Source organism: Rhyacophila brunnea, unplaced genomic scaffold, assembly GCF_057557595.1.
Source record: "Rhyacophila brunnea isolate RB1 unplaced genomic scaffold, BYU_Rbru_1.0 scaffold_3, whole genome shotgun sequence".
Lineage (NCBI taxonomy): Eukaryota > Metazoa > Arthropoda > Insecta > Trichoptera > Rhyacophilidae > Rhyacophila > Rhyacophila brunnea.
The window spans coordinates 58,427,955-58,448,012 of NW_028232965.1; the positions used below are offsets into that span (position 1 = coordinate 58,427,955).

The 20,058-nt window shown below is 35.4% G+C and overlaps 1 protein-coding gene across 1 annotated transcript; it reads left to right on the forward strand.

Annotated features, from left to right (window-relative positions):
• The first annotated feature begins 283 nt into the window (after positions 1–283).
• Positions 284–19,967, forward strand: RanBP3 (ran-binding protein 3). Its single transcript, XM_085951975.1, has 7 exons — positions 284–461; positions 1,141–1,317; positions 3,163–3,608; positions 4,042–4,170; positions 4,573–4,713; positions 5,381–5,476; positions 16,445–19,967. Exons 1-7 carry the CDS (start codon positions 443–445, stop codon positions 16,754–16,756), a joined length of 1,320 nt encoding a protein of 439 aa, XP_085808101.1. The 5' UTR covers positions 284–442; the 3' UTR covers positions 16,757–19,967.
• The last annotated feature ends 91 nt before the right edge of the window (positions 19,968–20,058 follow it).

The following is a 20,058-nucleotide window of genomic DNA, read 5'->3' on the forward strand; positions in this document are numbered from 1 at the left end:
TACAGAATATTTATAATACAGAAACGTTTTAATTTGATATTAGGTATATCTGTGTAAAACCCTTATATTTTTAAATTGTATATAGGTACCTACCTACCTACATAAAAATATAACTAATAAAGTTTGTTAACTTTTATAACACATAATTCATATTCTTTTCCTTTATTTAAAAAAAACTGTGTATTTATTAGTGATTCAAATTAAGTTTTTCAATCAAAAAAATATTGGTAGGTAGTAGGTAGATTTTTAAAATGTTATAGAAAATTGATACGTTTTATCTTTTATTGCTTGTGGTTTTGAAACGCTGTAAACAATGTCCGTTTGTCAATTGTCCATTTGGTGAATTCGAGTATTCGATGCGATTCGTCGCTGCCTACTTCGTTCACTTTTATAAGCATTTTATTATATATAGAGCCCATGATATTTTAGTTTAAACATTGAAATGGCAGACGCTAAAGAAGGTAACATAGTATGCTTATTATTTACAATTAAAATATTATGCCTTGTTTCGCAAATCCAGCGTTCTCAAATTTTGTAGTATACACTCGCCTGCGCGGACCGTGAGCTGTTTTTTAGTAAGTTTGGTTTAATTTATTGTAAATTACCAATACACTATTAACGCAATATTATGGAGCCTGTAATTAGTTATTGAAATGATTTTTCATATTTAATGAATTACAATATGGCACATGCAGCTTATCAAATTTAATCGTGATGTAAATTCTAACCTGACTTGTGAAGCTTTGATAATATCAGATGACAGTTGTCAAATAATTTAACATGAATATTAAAAAGATATCTTTTTTCTGATCTTGAAAGTCGATGAAACATCAAACTAATAAACGATTTGATCCGATTGTTGGGTTTCCGTGTTTTATTTATGTAAGTACATAACCTGTAAATTATATTGTTTTCAGCTGATTCCCCCCCATAAGTTTGTATTCACTGATATTTCTACATGACTAGGAAATTTAATGTTATCAAATAATCATTTCATACACTCTTATAAAGTTGATATTATTATTAAGTACATGTGATGATAATATTATTATCACCAAGCACTGGTTTTGATAGGTAAGTAAGTACCGATGAAAATTTTTCATGTTTTGTTTTTGAATGATTTTTAAAATTGCCTTTTAGAAAGTATAGGTAGTGCGGTCGACGGAAATATCGGGGGTGGCACCTCGAGAGGTAGTTTGCTGGCGCGGCCGCGGTTGGTAGCGGTGGCCTCATCCGCGGCAGACTCCCTAAACAGACCGCCGTCCACCGGCACTTTTCATGTCGACACTTCCAACATATTCAACTCCACCAAATCTGGTAAGTATCTACACATTGCTACCTAATGCCTTTTTGATTTTTTGTAGTCATCAAAACTGGCTTAATTTTAACATGTGGAATAGCAAGATATATAAGTATGCTTGAAATTATATGATTTCTTAAACATTCACGTATAAAAGATGTCTTATTATCAGATTATCTTAAACCTTATTTTGTCAAAGGAAAAAAAAACAACCTATATAGGTAATTCAATAAAAACTCTTGTTAATTTTTGTCACAGTTTAAAGTTTCACACTAACTAAAAAATAAATTCGAAAAAATAAAAAAATTTTGAAATTACTAATTGTTATCTATTGTGATCCTTAAATGATCTGAAAAATGCCGACAAATTCTACATTTCATCAGTGATCTCATTCAAAACCAATTTGATTGTTGTATTAGAACAAAATCATGACTTGCTATATTCATCAATAAGCCGCCGGTACACATGCGAGTAGCTCTCTTAATCGCAAGCTAATACCCCGTTTCTACATACATAGAATAACTGCCAACAGTACGTATTATCGAGGCCATAACAAGAAAATGCACAAATAAACATGTATTATTGTGCAAGTTGCAAGATTGTATGTATGGATTAAAAAAGTTCAGAAGCTTCTGAATTTTCACGTGACAGTTGGAATTTGTGTGATATTTGTGTCTGCGCAGTAGAACAATTGTGGCGAACCTGCACCACGCAAAGCATTTTGACGTTTACAATTTTTCGCAACCAGTCAAATGACAACAACGCATCTCGCTTGTTGAACGCTTGAAGAATGAGATTGGCGAGACAGTCAGCACTTTTACATGTAAACAGTTCTTATCGCGATAGTTGAATTTACACACTATTGGTGCCAGTAAATCCATGCACGTGCACAGGCACTAATAATACACTGTTTTCACGTGCATGGATTTACTGAACTATACATATTATTGCAGCCATAACAAGAAAATGCTTGTGTAAACACAAGTTGCAAGTTAAGTTTAGTTAAGTTGCAAGATTACATGCATGGATCAACAAAGTTCAGCAGCTTCTGAATTTTCACGTGACAGTTGAAAATTATTGGAACAATTGATTTGTAATTTATATATTATTTGTAATACAGTACACTCTCAGTAATCCACCGCTCGATTATCCGATAACTACTATAATCCGCCGTTATTTTTATTAGTTGAAAGCACAAAATCAAGCTCTATAATGTGCCGGTATTCGATTGTCAAATTCAGTAGTCCGCCGCGTACAAGTATACAACGCAGATGAGACGGATTTATTTTGGAAACTTCTCCTTCGTAAAATGTACATTCATCGCAAAGAAAGTAATGTACCAGGGAGGAAAGTGACCAAGGACCGCATCACAATTATGCCATGCTCCAATGCAACCGGGACACACAAACTGAAGCTTTTGTCATAGGGAAAGGCAGGAATCCAAAGCCATTCAAGAATATCTGCCTCACTGAACAACTGGTTGTGCCAAGTGATTTACTGTTTAATATTTAGTTAATAAACTTAGTTTATAAATATGTATAATGTAATTAATTACATTATACATATTTATAATATTATAATTAATAAATATAAAACCATAATTTGCTAGTACAGATTTCCGGGCAGCGCGTCGACAGCAGCTGCCCAGTGACAGCAGTGTGTTGCTGTGTGTGCGTCCAGTATGAGTTTTGTATGAAAAATTGGGGATTTCCGAGTTGCGACTGCCGGCAGCAGCAACATGATGTTGCTTGTGTTCTTAACTTCTTCTATGTGAAAACAATTCTTATTCAATAATACTTTTTTTTTGAGTCAGTCGTATCTGCCTTTGATATTTTTTTTTAATTGTGATATTTCCATTGCAGTGTTGCGACCGTCACAGCTGAAGGCTCCTTTCCCATCGTCCAATCTGTCGGGAGAGGGTGGAGGTGCTTCCTGTAATCCATTTTTGCCGTCTTCCTCTGCACCTGCTCCATCCAATGCGAGCGCGCCCTCGACCGAAACTGATCACAACCGAGAGAACAAGGCGACTGATAAAAAAGTAGATGACGCCCCCAAATTTGTTCCGCTGCACTCTTCCAGAGACGGCATAGGTTTTGCAGGTGGAAGCGCATCGCGGGCTTCACCTTCCGGCCTGACCAGGGCTTCGGGATTCGTTTTCGGTCAAAATTTGCAAGACAGAATCGTGAAACAGTCAGACGAGGAGTCCGGGGAGGGGCAGGGGCCCAGCGGAGCCGCGCCCCCTGCCACCAACGGTACCTCCGCCTCTCACCTGCTCTTCTCTGCCGCCGCCCACTCCCACTCAGCCAAGGTAAGACTGCTCAGTGTACATGTAAATGTTCCATTGGTCTCTATAGTGTCACTATGGCACTTCAGTCATCATGGGTAATATGAAACCAATTTAATTTTCCAAAAAATTCCATATATCTTCAGGTGTATGTTTGTGCTTAAAATTAAACCTATGCGATTTTTTTTTACTTTCTCAAACAATAACAGCGCTTGTACCTCCATCCGGGGGTTTTTGCTGACATTGATAAAACTCCAATCAGTTCATCTGCGCTCTGCCCTTTAACTGTACTGTTTGTTGTCAACAGAAATCTAGGCGGTAGCAACAAGTACACTTTTAATGACTATAATGAATTAGGTATTATTTTGTGAATCACAATTACAACTTCTCATCGTTTACAAATTTTATCACATTCAATAATGATAATTTGCATGTGTAACTGTATTTATGACGATAGGAAGAAACGAGTGGAACTTTGGCGGAGTCAGCGGAAGCGTGGGAAAGAGCGAGGGACGCTCCCCAGCCTCCCGCTCACCCGCCCGGGCCCATCTTTACGGGAGAGGAGGAGGAGACCAATGTCTTGCAGGTCAGACCCCTCATTTATTTCAATGTTTCAACTGTGAACTAGCTATGGGTAGGTATGGCATATCGAAAGAAAAGGTATCAGTATCATATTGACATGAAGTATCGATACCGGTAAGCGGTGGCGGCTTCTCCAACATTATGCATGTACACCGCTGGCAAGTACATATTGGTATCGAATCGAGTTTTTTTCCACCATACAAAAAAAATCGCAAGAGGTGGATGAAAAGATGAAAACAAAAAAAATATCCCAAGATGAATGGAAGTATTAATACCAGACCTGACATCTGTATCGTATCGATATTTTAAAGGATTGATACTTTTTAACATCACTAACATCCCTAGGTATAAAGAATTACTTAAATGTTTATTCGTGTTTATGTATGTATATAATGGTTGGTTGCAGGTGAACTGTCGACTGTTTGCGTTTGAAGGGGGTGTGTGGAAGGAGCGCGGACGTGGTCAGCTGCGGCTCAATGACGGTGCCTCGTCCTCACGACTGGTTTGCAGAGCTGCCGGCTCTCTCCGAGTTCTTCTTAACACTAAGGTTACTCTATTAGTTCTTTTCACTTGATTTTCTTCAGTTTTGAATATTTACTAATAAAGTGAATAACTACGTTCCCTCTAAGCGGAGTATCTAAGCGGAGTATCTGGTGGAAGTTATACTACATAAAACTTTTTTGCGTATAATACTTGTTATGTAGTTGTTCACCCAACCACTTCAGATATAAAAACTTGTATTTTGGAAAAGTATTTCACCATGATTCAAAGAAATGGCAGCGTGTGTACAATATATTAATTTTTTTAGCCGGGACTTGTATTTATAATGAGTGTAAAGTACTGCGTGACACGCTCGTATTCTATGGCCGGCCTTGCGCACACGGAATTGTAGAGCGCATAAACGTGGTTGTAGCATACTTCCAGTTAAAATAATAATGAATCCTAGAAAGTATTATTCAATTTTATTACAGATTCAAGAAATTTTTGACCCATTTCTTTACTGAATTACATAATATAAATAAAAAATTATTCTATATTGAATGGCATCATTAAGTCAGAACCTTGAGTTTTTTTCCATACATATTATGTAGAACTAGTGTATCGGCTGCCTCTACTAACTTAAGTGGCATATTCTTCAAATCACTTTGATTATGGTTGGATAATCGGGACTCTCTTTTTCATATTTATAAAATTGTTTTGATTGAATGAAACAGGTGTTCGCTGATATGAAAGAAGAAAAAGCTGGAAGCAAATCACTTCGAGTCACCGCTACTGATTCCAAGCAGCAGTTGAAGGTGTTCCTTATTATGGTAACTATGATTTCTGCCTTTTTGTAGCTTCACTGCTAAATCATAATTATACCGTCTGATTAAACCAGTGGTCTCAAAACTTAATAAGGATGTGAGCTACTTTCAGAAATTGAAATTGTCTGGTGAGCTACTTATACATATTCCTTCTTTATAATTTTTTATCATCGTCCTGTATCGTACCATACATATTATTATTTTACTAAAAATAAATTAGGACAACGGACAATAAAACATAAATGCGTGCTTCAATTATTTATTCATAAACAAAATAATTGAAAAACATCTTGAAATGAGTGAGTAAATGTAAAAATAATTAGTGAAAAGAATGGCATTCACTTTTCTCCACAATTGTTAAAATTCTCATCGAGTACCTTGCATAGATAACAGACGTATATATGAGTAGCTTAGTATCTAAAGTGGGACATAAGCCATTTACAACATTTTACAAGAGACTCAAAAATCTCTATGAAAACTACCGTTTTTGATACTTTTGGTATTTTTTTGAAAAGAGCATCACTTGCACTACCATAATCAATTAAAACATGAATTTAGTGGGAGGTGGCGTTTGTCCCACTTTGATACCAAGGTACTCATATATGTGACGCCAAAAAACAAACATTCAATTCAATTTCAATTCAATTCAATTTATTTATTTTTTTACATATTGTGGACATTACAAATTATAAGTTTAAGACGTTCACAACATGACATAAAAAAAGAGATAGATAGTTAATATGTTATTAAACAATAGAAATAAATGTACATACAAAAATATTATTATATAGGTACATGGAAATACACCGTATGAGTTAAACAGACCCTATTTTAAAAATTTATAAAATAACGTCCACCTATAGGTGGAATATATCAACACCCGAAGCAATTTCGTTGAACATAGTTATCACCCTCCCAATTGGCATTACCAGTGGCAGGTTGGTTCTGCACCTTGGGAGAATAAACAACTGATGTTCTCTATTTCTAAAATAGTTATCAGGGACACACAGGTCAACACTGCCCAGAATGGCAGAGTTCTCATTTATACCTCGTATAAGTCGAAAAAAATACATAGCCAAATAAAGATTTCTTCTAAATTGCAAACTGCAGTATGTAAGCATGCCTAAGAGAAAGTCAGTTGGATAAAGCCACGGATAGTATCCGTACAACCTCAAATAAAGGAGTCTCAAGAATTTCTTCTGAACCCTCTCCACCATAAGGCCATACTTCAACTGATGCGGTGCCCAAACAATAGACCCACTCTCAAGTCTGCTTCGAACTAAAGAATTAAATAAAAGTTTTAATACCGTAACATCCGAAAAGACCCGGGAAGTACGCATGACGAAGCCCAACATTTTAAGCGCCTTGTTACAAATGGTAACTATATGGCTAATAAATGTCAGTTTACTCTCAAACGTAATACCAAGATCCCTTACAGATGATATTCGTGACAGAACTCTGCCATGCATCGAGTATTGGAAAAACAACACTTTTGAGGCTCTGGTAAACGACAAAAGATTGCATTTATCAATATTGAATTCTAGCTTGTTACGCCTGCCCCAATCTAATATATTATCTATATCAAGTTGGAGCTGACGACAATCGTCCAAGGTGACAACTTCCAAAAAGAGTTTCAAGTCATCAGCGAACAACAAAAACATAGCATTTTTTATTACCAATGCTATGTCATTTATAAAAATCGTGAACAGCAACGGCCCTAAGTTTGAGCCCTGATGGACACCAGAAAACGTGTAAAAGGTCTGTGACTGATAAAGGCCGTACGATACGTATTGTTGACGGTTCCTAAAATAACTCCCGAATAGCTTCAAAAATCGATCAGACAATCCAATAAGTTGGAGTTTTTCCATCAGGACATCATGATCGACTTTGTCAAATGCTTTCGAGAAGTCATTGTAAGAACAGTCAACCTGGTGGCCTCTATCCAGGGCCGTTGACACATAATTGGTAAATACCATCAGGTTAGTTTCCGTTGATCGGCCTGCTCTAAATCCATGCTGTTCATTTATTATAAATGACTCAATTTTTGGAGAAATCATGTTGTGCATGATCATCTCAAGAACTTTTGCTGGTGCAGAGAGAACAGCTACCGGCCTGTAATTTTCCACTGATGACTCTGTACCACTCTTATGGATTGGAGTAACCTTCGACATCTTCCACGTTTCCGGAAAGATACCTGTCTCCATTGTAAGATTATATATATATGCAAGTGGGCCTTTGACAAAATCAACACACCCCTTTAAAAAAAATGTAGGGACGTTATCAGGTCCCAAAGAGTGAGTATTTTTTAGTTTTTTAATAAATTTTAACACATCACTCTCATCAACTGGAAAAATATCAATGGACTGGGCACCGCATGATGGCTGTCTCGACGTGGAGGCAACATCCAAATAAGGAATACTACTTGCGTAGACAGACCTGAAGTGACCAGCAAATGCTTCTGCCACTCCATGTCCGGTCACCTCTTCGCCTTTCCAACTCATCGAATCGGCATACCCGCCATCCCTTCTTAATGATTTAAAATAATCCCAAAACGATTTGGGATTTTCACGAATGCAATCTTCTACCGATTCCATATATGTTCGATAGGCCATTCGAACAGCTTGCCTCACTCTCAAGCTATAAAGGCTAAACATTTCATAGTCCCGTTGACCATGCTCAGCCTTCCAAGCTTTGTGATAGCAATGCTTGATCTGAATGTCCCCAATAATCTCTCGAGAAAACCACCTCGGGTATCGCCTTCCACCACGACATGGCGACCTCCTTGAAAAACATTCATCAAATACATTATATACAGTATTATAAAAGAATTGTACCGCCTCATTTACATCACAAATCCCGAGCAACTCACTCCAATCTACTTCACTCATTAATGAGTAAAGTAGCTTGAAGTTTCCACCTTCAAACTTCCATCCCCTGCACCGATCGGTTTCATGTGAGGGTATTTCAGTTCGAAGCGGGCGAATCGACCGAAACCTGAGCACAAAAACCAAAGTAGGATGATAGTCATCCTCCCGTACAAGAGGGGACATGCATCGGGAAACTGACAAATTGATGTTGCTGAATACCCTATCCAGAAGCCCATTACTAGAGCTAGAAATATCATTGTACTGAGAAAATCCAAAAACAGCGCACATAAATTCCAGGTCACTATTGACCCTTTCATCGTTGCGCGCTGAAGTTAGATTAAAGTCTCCCATCACAATAATACTTCTGTCTCCAATTAAGTTGACACTAGATAGCATATTCTCAACAAAACATTTATACACCTCCACGTCACTGGCTGGAGGAAAATATACAACACAAACGTAAATAGTGACTCCATCACAGGTTAGTTTCACCCAAAGGTCCTCATTTGGAGTCTCTAAAGCATGGACACGTTCGGCCTTCAACCCCTCCATGCTTCTAACCCCCAAAAGACAGCCTCCACCCTGCCTATGGCCTGCGCCGGAATCTCGATCCCTCCTAAAAACTAAGTACTCACTTCCAAAATATTCGCGATTAAAAACACTGTCATTAAGCCATGTTTCAGTTAACCCTATGACATCATAGTCGTCAGCCAAAACATTTCTCAAAAAATCGACAGCTTTTGTCTTTAAGCCACGTACATTTTGGTAGTAGAACAATAATTGCCTTGGGCAATTATTATTTTCATTGTTAAGTCAGCTGGTTGGCAGCCGTGGTGTTTCAATTTTTGACACCCATTCTTTAATGAATGAGTAACGTGGCCAATTATCAGGCTTTAGAATCAACGTACTCAGTTTAACAGGGATCCCTATCTTAAAAGATGCGTAGTCCCCTTTTGACTTTAGCTTTGCAATTGTAAATTTGGCGTTACAATTTGCAAGTTTTTTTAAATAATTAGACATATCCGCAGCAGACGTCTCTGGGTGAAATGGGTAGAAGTGGTAGTTTTTAACTACATCGCTCCCCTTCACTCCTCCGCCTAAGATGCCACGGACAGCCGCTGGTCGCTTCTTCTTGGCTACTGTAGACCATTTTCCGTCTTCAGTAGATCGTCCAACAGCCGAAATGTCTATGACGTCACGCTCTGGATTAGAAGTACTTTCCCGTGTTTTTGGGATCTCGGTCGTAGACTTTTTATTGATGTTATCTAAAACCTTCTGTGACCTGGTTATTCGGGACGTCATCGTATTAGATAGAGTCGCAGTTGTTGTTGTTGATTTCTGTTTGACACTCGATTCCTTAATTGGCGCATTACCGCTAATTACCAATTTGGATTTTGGCTTGCTCGGTAAAGCGGCGGGCGGTGCATCGCGCGGGGCCGGAGGGGGGCACACCATTTGACAGGTACACGTTTTATTCAACCGTTCTTCTAATTTTTCAACTTTTTTTAGCAATAACTCCACAATCACTAACACACGATTTGGTGCAGCAGACACGAGATCTTCACCATTGCACTGAACTGCTTTGTTTACAGTCGACATTTCTAAATTTAAATGAATTAAATTCAGTCAATTTTAAGGATAAGAGGAGAGCACACAAAAACAGTCGTCTCACGTCGGCGGTTACTTTTGTAAACCTGTCCATCTTTCCAACTGTCCAACATGGCCATCTCCATCACAAGTGAAACTGAGTAAATCAACTTTTTTGTTTTTGTGGCTAATTTGTACCCATGAGTTAATAATTTCCCAATTTATGATTATATTTTATTTTAAAAATACGATTTAAACAATGCTCAATAATCGCGAATCCTTAACCTTTCCGGGAGTATGGACGTACATGTACGTCGGCGCGATTTTTGCATGCAGGAGTATGGACGTACATGTACGTTTTCTAGTAGTATGGGTTTATTGGTGTGTCTATGCTTCAAGTATGAATTGCAACACCATCTATGGACACTTGAGTGTATTTTTATACCATTTCAAAACAGATTTCAACTTTATAAAATGCAGAATTCTACTTTTTCGTATGTCACGTGACATCAATATGACGTCATACCTACCAGTTCGGACAAGTACATAAATCGCAAACAATCGATTTCCGCGCGCGCGATTTATCATACTTTTCATGCGATTTTTAGAAGTTTTACCGTGTTTTACGGTATTTTAATGCGTTTGGAAGTTTTTGTATTGTGTTTTAATATTTTTATCGCGATTTTTCGAAGTTTTTAACCGTATTCTATTGTGATTTGAAGTTTTTATATTGTGTTTTCTCATACTATTCCCGCGATTTTTAGAAGTTTTACTGTGTTTTACGATATTTTAATGCGATCTCAAGTTTTTATATTGTGTTTTTATACTTTTCTCGCGATTTTTCGAAGTTTTTAACTGTATTCCATTGTGATTTGAAGTTTTTATATTGTGTTTTTATACCTTTCTCGCAATTTTTCGAAGTTTATAACCGTATTTTATTGTGATTTGAAGTTTTTATATTGTGTTTTCTCATACTATTCCCGCGATTTTTAGAAGTTTTTAACCGTATTCTATTGTGATTTGAAGTTTTTATATTGTGTTTTTATACTTTTCTCGCAATTTTTCGAAGTTTATAACCATATTTTATTGTGAATTGAAGTTTTTATATTGTGTTTTCTAATACTTTTTCCGCGATTTTCAGATGTTTTACTGTGTTTTACGGTATTTTAATGCGTGTGGAAGTTTTTATATTGAGTTTTATCATATTTTTTCCGCGATTTTTAGATGTTTTTCTGTGTTGACATTTGATATAGGGACTTAGTGGTGTTTTTATTGCCGTGATTTATTTGTGTCGATCTATATTCCTAAAATGGATTTCCAAAGAGGCAAAGACATTGACGAAATTTTGATGAACAGTGACAATGAACAGGAGAACATCAAGAACATTGATGATATATCGATGGAATTTTATGAATCTTCTTCTTCTGATGACGAGGATCCAGACATCCAACCAAGTGCTAAATACAGGCGGGAAGAACCAAGGACCTGGAATAACTCAACCTTCACTCCAACACCTAACGATTTTGGTGATTTTCAGTCCGGTATAAAAGGGAATATAAATGTAGAAGGGGATCACCTTGAGCTGGACCTTTTTCAACTCTTTTTTACGGAATATATTGTCAACACAATAGTTTCTGAAACAAATATTTATGCCACGGCTGCGTCCCAGAAATCATCTGCGATGTCGAAAATGAAAAAGTGGGTGAAGACGGCGGAAGAAGAAATGTATGTTTTTCTGGCCACCGTTATTTTAATGAGCTTGGTTTAAAAAAAATCCATAACAATATACCTACTAGACAAATAATGCCATTATCGAATCACCATTTTATTTTAAGTTTGATAATAGTGTTTACTATTTTTAAAACATTTCTATCTTCATATTACACTGATTTGATTTAAAAAAAAAATAATATTCATGCAAAAAAAACTCACTCCCCATAGCATGACCAGTACTAATAAAGGTACTCCCTGAAAGGTTAAGGGGGGACATGCTCAACGTACGTCAAAATGGAGCTTTTATTGCATTTTCAAAGCATGATCTTGGACATTCTTTAAACGTAGTAGATAATCTATTTATATAATTTTGAAGCCTTATTATCCTTTATATTTATTTTAAACATTTGATGACTGCATAAAGTATTTTTATTACATAAAATAGTATTCTTTTAAACCTCTCGCTCTAATGTTTTAGAATATAGTCATATTTCAGTACATGCATGTGCAGTGGTGTTAAGATTTTTTACGTTTATTATTTTTTAAACGCATTTATAAAACCATTAGTATAATTTATGTCAACATTATTATAGTGAAATATTTACGATAAAAAAATATATTGATAATCTCTGTGATCCCAAATTTGACAAGAATTAGGCATTTTATTATTCAAAAAATGGGCAAGATTAACACATTTGAAGATAATTCTAAAGATACTAATTATAAGCTATGTCTTTGACCATCAAGTGTGATAAACATCCTACGAATAATGATTGCTTTATAATAATTATTGACCTAAGAATAAGGTAGTGTTTTTTTGAAATACGCCATTTCTTTTGGCATTCCCCAGTGGTTAAGCTACAACATACGGCCGTAGGCGCGACTAGTACTGTAAGCGGTTTGTTTTCATGCAGCGGCACTACCGATTCAGTATGCTGCGAAGTTTCAATCAGATTGGTCGGGTTGTTGTGTGTTTCTCGTACATTTAAAAAAAAATTTGCTTGTGGAAAATGGAAAAATGGAAAATGGAGAAAATTGAGTTTAGAGCTGTTATTAAACATTTTAATATAAAAGGGTTAACAGCAAAGGAAATAAAAAAATGAGTTGGATTTAGTTCACGGCATATCTGCTCCTTCACTTGCAACTATTTATAACTGGTTAAATGAATTTAAACGTGGTCGTACATCAACAAAGGATGAACCACGCTCAGGACGTCCTGTAGAGGTGACTACACCAGAAATGATCAATAAAATCCACGATATGGTGTTAAGTGACCGAAGATTAAAGTTGAGTGAGATAATTGAGGTTACAGGGATCTCAAAAGGTAGCGTCATTTCTATTTTACATGACAAATTGGGCATGAAAAATATTTCTGCAAGATGGGTGCCGCGTTTGCTCACAGTCGACAATAAACGCAATAGGGTGGTGGCCTCTAAAGCCCTGTTGTCGCTCATGCAACGCAATCCGGATGAATTTTTTCGTCGCTTTGTGACTGTAGATGAAACATGGATACACCACTATACTCCCGAGATGAAAGAACAGTCAAAGCAGTGGATTGCGAAGGCAAACCATGTCCAAAGAAGGCGAAAACCGTAAAATCAGCTGGTAAGGTTATGGCTACTGTATTTTGGGATGCACGTGAAATTATTTTCGTTGACTATTTGGAAAAAGGAAAAACAATAACAGGGGATTATTATGCATCTTTACTGGACCAGTTAAAAAACAAAATTGAAGAAAAACGGCCTCATTTAAACAGGAAAAAAATCCTCTTTCATCAGGACAATGCCCGTGTTCACACATGTTTACGATCAATGGCTAAAATTGAAGAATTGAAGTTCGAATTGGTCGACCACCCACCGTATTCGCCAGATTTAGCCCCCAGTGACTTTCTCCTTTTCCCAAACTTAAAAAAATGGCTAAGTGGACAACGTTTTTTTTCAAATGAAGAAGTCATCGATCGGACAAATGCTTATTTTGAGGACCTTCCGAAAACTTATTTTTCTGACGGTTTAAAAAAATTTGAGAAACGTCTAACCAAGTGTATTGAGCTCCAAGGAGATTATGTTGAGAAATAAAAAAAAAATACAAAAATAAAAACTGTTTTAATGCTTTTTTCTAAGGAATTATTGACCCACCCTCGTATAACGTGTTTCATATTTACAATAACACTTAATAATTTGGAAATTATAATTGGGTTTATGAATTTATTTTGAGTTTTATGATATTAGAATTAAATAGGTAACTAAGCAATAGATGACTGAACCAGTTTACACGATATTATGCAGCTTTAAAACTGAACATCCAAGGCACAGCCCTTAGGTTCTAAGATGCTAACTGTCGTAAAACGTTTGAAAATCAAAATTTACTTACGGTTTTTCAGTCTTCTTTGAACGTTTAATGGTATAATTTGATCTGGTAAACTTTCGTGCATTATCTGGAGACACTATTTCAAACTTTATTCGGATTATTTTCCATTCTTAGACAATTATTTCGCTTAAAAACTTGAAGAGCACACCTTATACACAAAGAAAACTTTTTGCTGATGGGAGCCATCTTGATAAAATGCCACAACATGATTGGCCATTTTGAAAAAGTGCTACGTCGTTATTGCCCAAGACGAATGTGACCACGTTTGATATAAAAAATCAATGGATATGACTAAGTTTGAAAAAAATCACATCTTTTATTTGAATTTTTGAAGCAGAAATTGAGGAGATAGCCATGTCTGAACTGAATATTATTATATTATAAAACAACACAAGCAATCCATACCAACCAAAAATCTCAAAAAAGTCATTGACTGGAGATGGCCACGTTTGTCTTTTAACGTCACATATATAGATTCGTAAGTTCCATACAAAAAGATGCCCCTTATAATTAGCGCCATTTATTGGCGTGACTAAACGTTTTGACTATGTGAGCCCCAGAACCATAGATCTGAACCCAAAAAGTATTTATAATTATTATAAAAATGAAATTGTGACACACATAAATATATTTCAAGTCAGAGAAGGTATTTGTTTATTGCAATGATAATAATATTGACATTATGAATAACAACATAAATAATTTATGTGGACATACTTATGTAATAATAATAATAGTAATGATCTGCGCAGTCAAAACCCTAAAGAACATATTGATGTAGATTCTGAAACAATAATTTTAAATATAATGTCAAAAAATTAAATGACAATGATGGTCGCCATTTACACTTTTGTAAGAATGCACAAATATAATATAAGTATAGACATTTTATATGTAATTTACTGAAACGTAAACTTCTTTATATATTTATGTTTACATTGGTAGATTTTGCAAATGTTAAAATTACAATACATACTTCATTAATTCAATGCCATGACTCCAAAGAATTTTCAAGGGACTTACAAGCGTTTATAAACATAATTTATTAAAAGTAGACTTACCCATTAATTTATTTTATTATCAACTGTATGAATTGTAAAACCTTTTTATCAGTATGGTTTAAAAACGCCAAATATCAATATTATTCTGAAACTATTAGATAATATTATATTTTATTTACATAAATGTCAGTCAACTCGAAAAATATCGCACGATTGCTTTTGTTTTGAAAATATGTGTAGAATTAACATGCAATTTGAAAATAATGACATGATATCAGTGACAAATAGTCTCGCAGCTCGAGTTTTGATTGGCTGGGCCATGGGTGAGCTCTGATTGGTCATTGAACTGGCCTTGTACTGTACTGACATCAGTGTCGTCTATTATCATGACTGAGTATTTCTGATGTATTAAGTGGTCACGATCGCTGTATGGAAGATACATCCCCTGGTACCTTGTCACTCCCATCCGAATGCAATTATTAAGATGTACGTCTGTGAGTCTGTTTCTATATTTACTTTTAACTACCTTCATAGTAGAAAACGTTGATTCGCATTAGTGGGTAGAACAAAACAATGCCTTCATTTTAAACGCAATTCAAACTAAAATTGGATATTTTTCTGTTGGGACGAAAGGCCATACAGATTCTACAGTTGAGGCAACACTTTTTCTTCTTCTTTTATTTTGTTAACTGTCAATTCATGGTGGAACTGCATTTTATTGTTGTTTGATTTAATAAAACGCATTTTTTTTTTGTAGTACTTATTCCACTTTAATCATTAAATTTGAACCGGTTTCGTCCACCTCAGAGGGACATTTTCAACTGTTGAAAGTTGAAAATGTCCCTCTGAGGCGAACAAAGTATCTGGACATGATTTTCTCCTTTGTAGCTTTCACGATTTATTTCTTTTTCCAGCTTCTCTTTCAAACAGGGGAAATGTTAACTTCTCCCCGACTGAGGTTGTGCTCCCAGAATACAATGACAAAATTTATAAATATGATAAAATATCCTACGCGAGCCACCGAAAATGCCACCACGAGTCTCCGGTAGCTCGCGAGCGACCGTTTGGCGATCACTGGATTAAACTATTGATCATCAGCAAAGACTTTGTATTAAACAGTTATTTAACATTTAACTTGAAAAATATTTTAGTTATAAGTAATCATGTCATATCTCAATTAATTCAGCAATTAGGGTCTATTATTTAGGATGAATATAGTTATCACTCATCCAACTAAACTGGACTAAAATACACTTCAGAGTGAATTATTGAATTTTGCAATGACAACTGTAATGAATTTCGCAAAATGTTTTATTCAGAAATATTTCATTAATATTGTCACTAATACCTCTGTATTTATAAGGGTACCCAATGATGACATTTTGATTTTGTTAATTTCCTCCTACCAATAGCGATGATATTTTTCACATTTCTTTAAGGCGAGTCCTGAAGAAATAAACCAACTTCACAAATATCTGAGTCGCAGAGTTGCGCTGGCCAAGAAGAGCGAAGAGTCGTGCGCTGCCGATGTGCCTCCCCCGCTCCCTGCCCATGGCGAATCGGACGGGTTATTTGGTCTGCGCGACAGCGCCGCCCACAACTCAGAAAAACAGGAGGAGGCGGTGGAGTCGCCCTCCCCCTCACCGCCCGCGGAAGACGAAGAATCCCGCGGATCCCTCAAGCGCCCCTTTGCCCCCTCACCTCCGTGCGATGAAGCCAAAAAGCCGTGCACCGACGCTCATCAATTATGAGAATATTAGAAATTAGATAAGCATTCCGTCACTGCCCGCTTCTGCAGTCCGATCGTCTCGTTCTGCTTCTGAAGTCCGTCGTGATTCGAAGACGGCGCCGTCTCTCAGGACAGCTCGCGTGACTCATTTTGTCTGTGAAAATGTGAAGACGATTCTCGGGAGCGTTCTCTGTTCCGGCGGTCCCTACCTTCTGAGACGATTCGTCTGTGGACGACGACCGTGGATCGCTATTATTGAGAAGTGTAAATTGCAGTTTGACTTTCGAACGTTGACCGCCACGGCGGTAATGTCTCGTGTGAATCGGGACGTTCGAGTCTCGGGTGGTATTATTATCTCCCGCATTATTTTAATTATTATTGTATTTCTGGTGTATATTTAAATTTGTAAATTTCATCATTATTGTAAACAATGTAAAAAAAACTTAAAATAGTTTTAATTTTGTTAGGACAGTTTGAATAGTGAACTCGTGCACAGTTTCCACCTTATGTGAAGAAGAGCGCTTTTTTTAAGAAGCTGGACATGAGGAAAATATTTTTTTTATTCTTTCATAATTACTTCGGAGATCGTATTTCCCTCAGCCTCACCCGCTGAGGTGGCAGACTTGCAATTGCATAATTTTCTATTATTGATGACATCGTAACACTTACCTGTTTTGACCTATGAAATAAATTAAAACAGACAACCGTGCAGGCAACGTGGCACTTTGTAGTTTTCTGAGATTTTTTTATATAAAATAAATTAGTTGTTTTCTAGCTTTTCGAGATCTAAATAATTCCAACAATAACAGTGAAAACATAAAAACTTTACTCTTTATTAAAAAAAATATCTATTTTTTTTTATATTCCGATACAAATGTTACGGGTCTTGTATATAAAAAAAAGATTCCTCAATAGTGAAGGGTTGAACAACAAAATACAGTAGAAACTCGATAATTCGAAACTCACTAAATCGGGTTTCGCCGTATTTCGAATTTTTCGTCAATTTTAATCCTCGAGAATCATTATTCATACGAAAGGTTCTTTATAAATCGAAATAATCGTTATTTCGTAATTTAAAATGGAATTTGATCCCAAAGGCCATTTTTATCCATATAAATCAGAATTAATAATTGTAAAATATTTTTTTCCTGGAAAGTAATAAATTTAATGAATGCAATTAAGTAGACAAATTTACTTGTGGAAGCAAAACCCAAAAACTTCTAAATGCACTAATGAGTAATGACACATGACTTATCCAAACGAATTGTCACTGTTCTGGCAGAAGACACTAATTCAAAAAAATGACATATTGAGTTAGTTATACCAAAATGTTCCTTATTTCAAACTTTACCGTCTGGAAACCTTCTTAATAAATAAACAGTCTTTATTTTAAAGTCATCCTTTTTACGATTACTTAATAAACTCACATGATAAACCATTTCAAACATTTTAACAACTTCAAAGTCAAATTACTCAAAACTAGTATTCTCCAGTTAGTGTGTTCTGCCAGAACAGAGATGAAATATTATTATTGCAGTGAATGTCAATCAGAGGGTCCATTTACTTGTCATTCATATAAATTCAGTATCCATTGTATTTTGTATTATATTTACTCTGTAAAACATTAATGTGAAAAACATGTTAGTGAACATTCATTACTTGTGTATTTCACAAGTCACCTTAACATGTAGCTATTAAACTGTTTTATTTGTGAAATTTCATAATTAATAATTATGTTGACACCAACTGGATATTTAGATTAACAAGGCAATCCTTTGTTTGATGGGACTAGTTCACTACAGACCTACTAACTTATCCAAAGAATGGATGGGGGAGCCACTGTTCAAAACTACGCAATCAAGAGTCGCAACTGGACAGAATCTGACATTCGAATGATGTTTTCAAAATAGCATCCATATGGTAGTTCGTAGTTCCATTTTTGACCGTTCTTTAGGTAAGTTTGTAGAACTGTACCCACTTGTTTTATACTGTGAATTTGTCTGACTGTAGATTAGATTTTCATAAGGAACAACATCCTGATTTATAAGTATTTTTATTTTTGCTAGGTACGTATCTAATTAATTGGATGTCTGATTAGTGATTACTCAGTGATTATTTCGAATTAGTTCACCATTAAATTACTTTTTTCACTGGTAATACTATGTAACACTGTTTTTCAATACTACATCATCCCCATACAAATCGACGAATTTTTTTTTCCAGAAAATTCTATTTAATAGTGACTTTTGCTAATTCGAAATCAAATTTTCAGGGTCCCTTGGATTTCGAATTATCGAGGTTATACTGTATATAAAAGGAAACATTTAAACCAAAATAATCCACATTTAACCCATTGAGGACAGGTTAAAAAGGGGGAAGAAATGGACCAACAGGCAGATTTAATTTTGTAGTAAATTTGACAAGAGTTTTCTAAAACTATTATGCTCAACTTGTTTATTATGTATGTTTAATATCAATATTTAAAAAAAAAAATGTTTTAATGAAACATTCTAACTTATAATTATTTTGATTGTCTCCAATGTGTTAAATAAGTAACAGAGTGGATTTTACAAAACTTAAATTGTCAGCATCACATTTCTGTACATTTTTATCATAATATTATGATCTATGATTTTTTTTATTTAAAAGCTTCTTTCTTTAGATTATTTTTTTACTTTTGTCAAATGACTTCTGTTCAAATCCTCTTGCTTTTTAATTTCAATTATTGTGACGTAATTTCACTAGTAATACTAAGTAACCTCATCATTAAATGTTCAAATTCAAATAATGCATATTTATATTTGATATAATTACATACATAGGTAACTTGGAATGTTTTCAAAGTGATTTTGCGATTTGCGTGTGTGTTAAAAAGAATCGGAAAAGGTGTTGCCTGAACTGTAGAAGTAGCAGTCTTACTTCAAGACGTGTCGCTGACAATGACTATTGACCCAAGTTATCAGAAGATTAATATCCTTGTTTTTCAGCTAATTTAGTGCGGTACTGCGAAAATAATAATTAGTATTTATTGTTATCCTAGTTATATTTTAGAACAGTATCCTGAATGATGAGACCGGCTAAACTTTTGACTTTCAACTTTGCCGTCAAATCCTGACAAATCAACAATAATTCTTACATTGTGCGTCACTCGATTTAAACTATTTGAAATGATTGTTGTAATTTAGAAGAAAATAGAAGAATAAATATTATTCCTACGCTTTCAAAAACTATAATTGTCTTGTTTAAATTTATTCCCTATTATCCTGATGTCTCTGTAACTTTAGCCTTAAGTCTTTTTTTCCAACAGCATATTTCAATTTATAT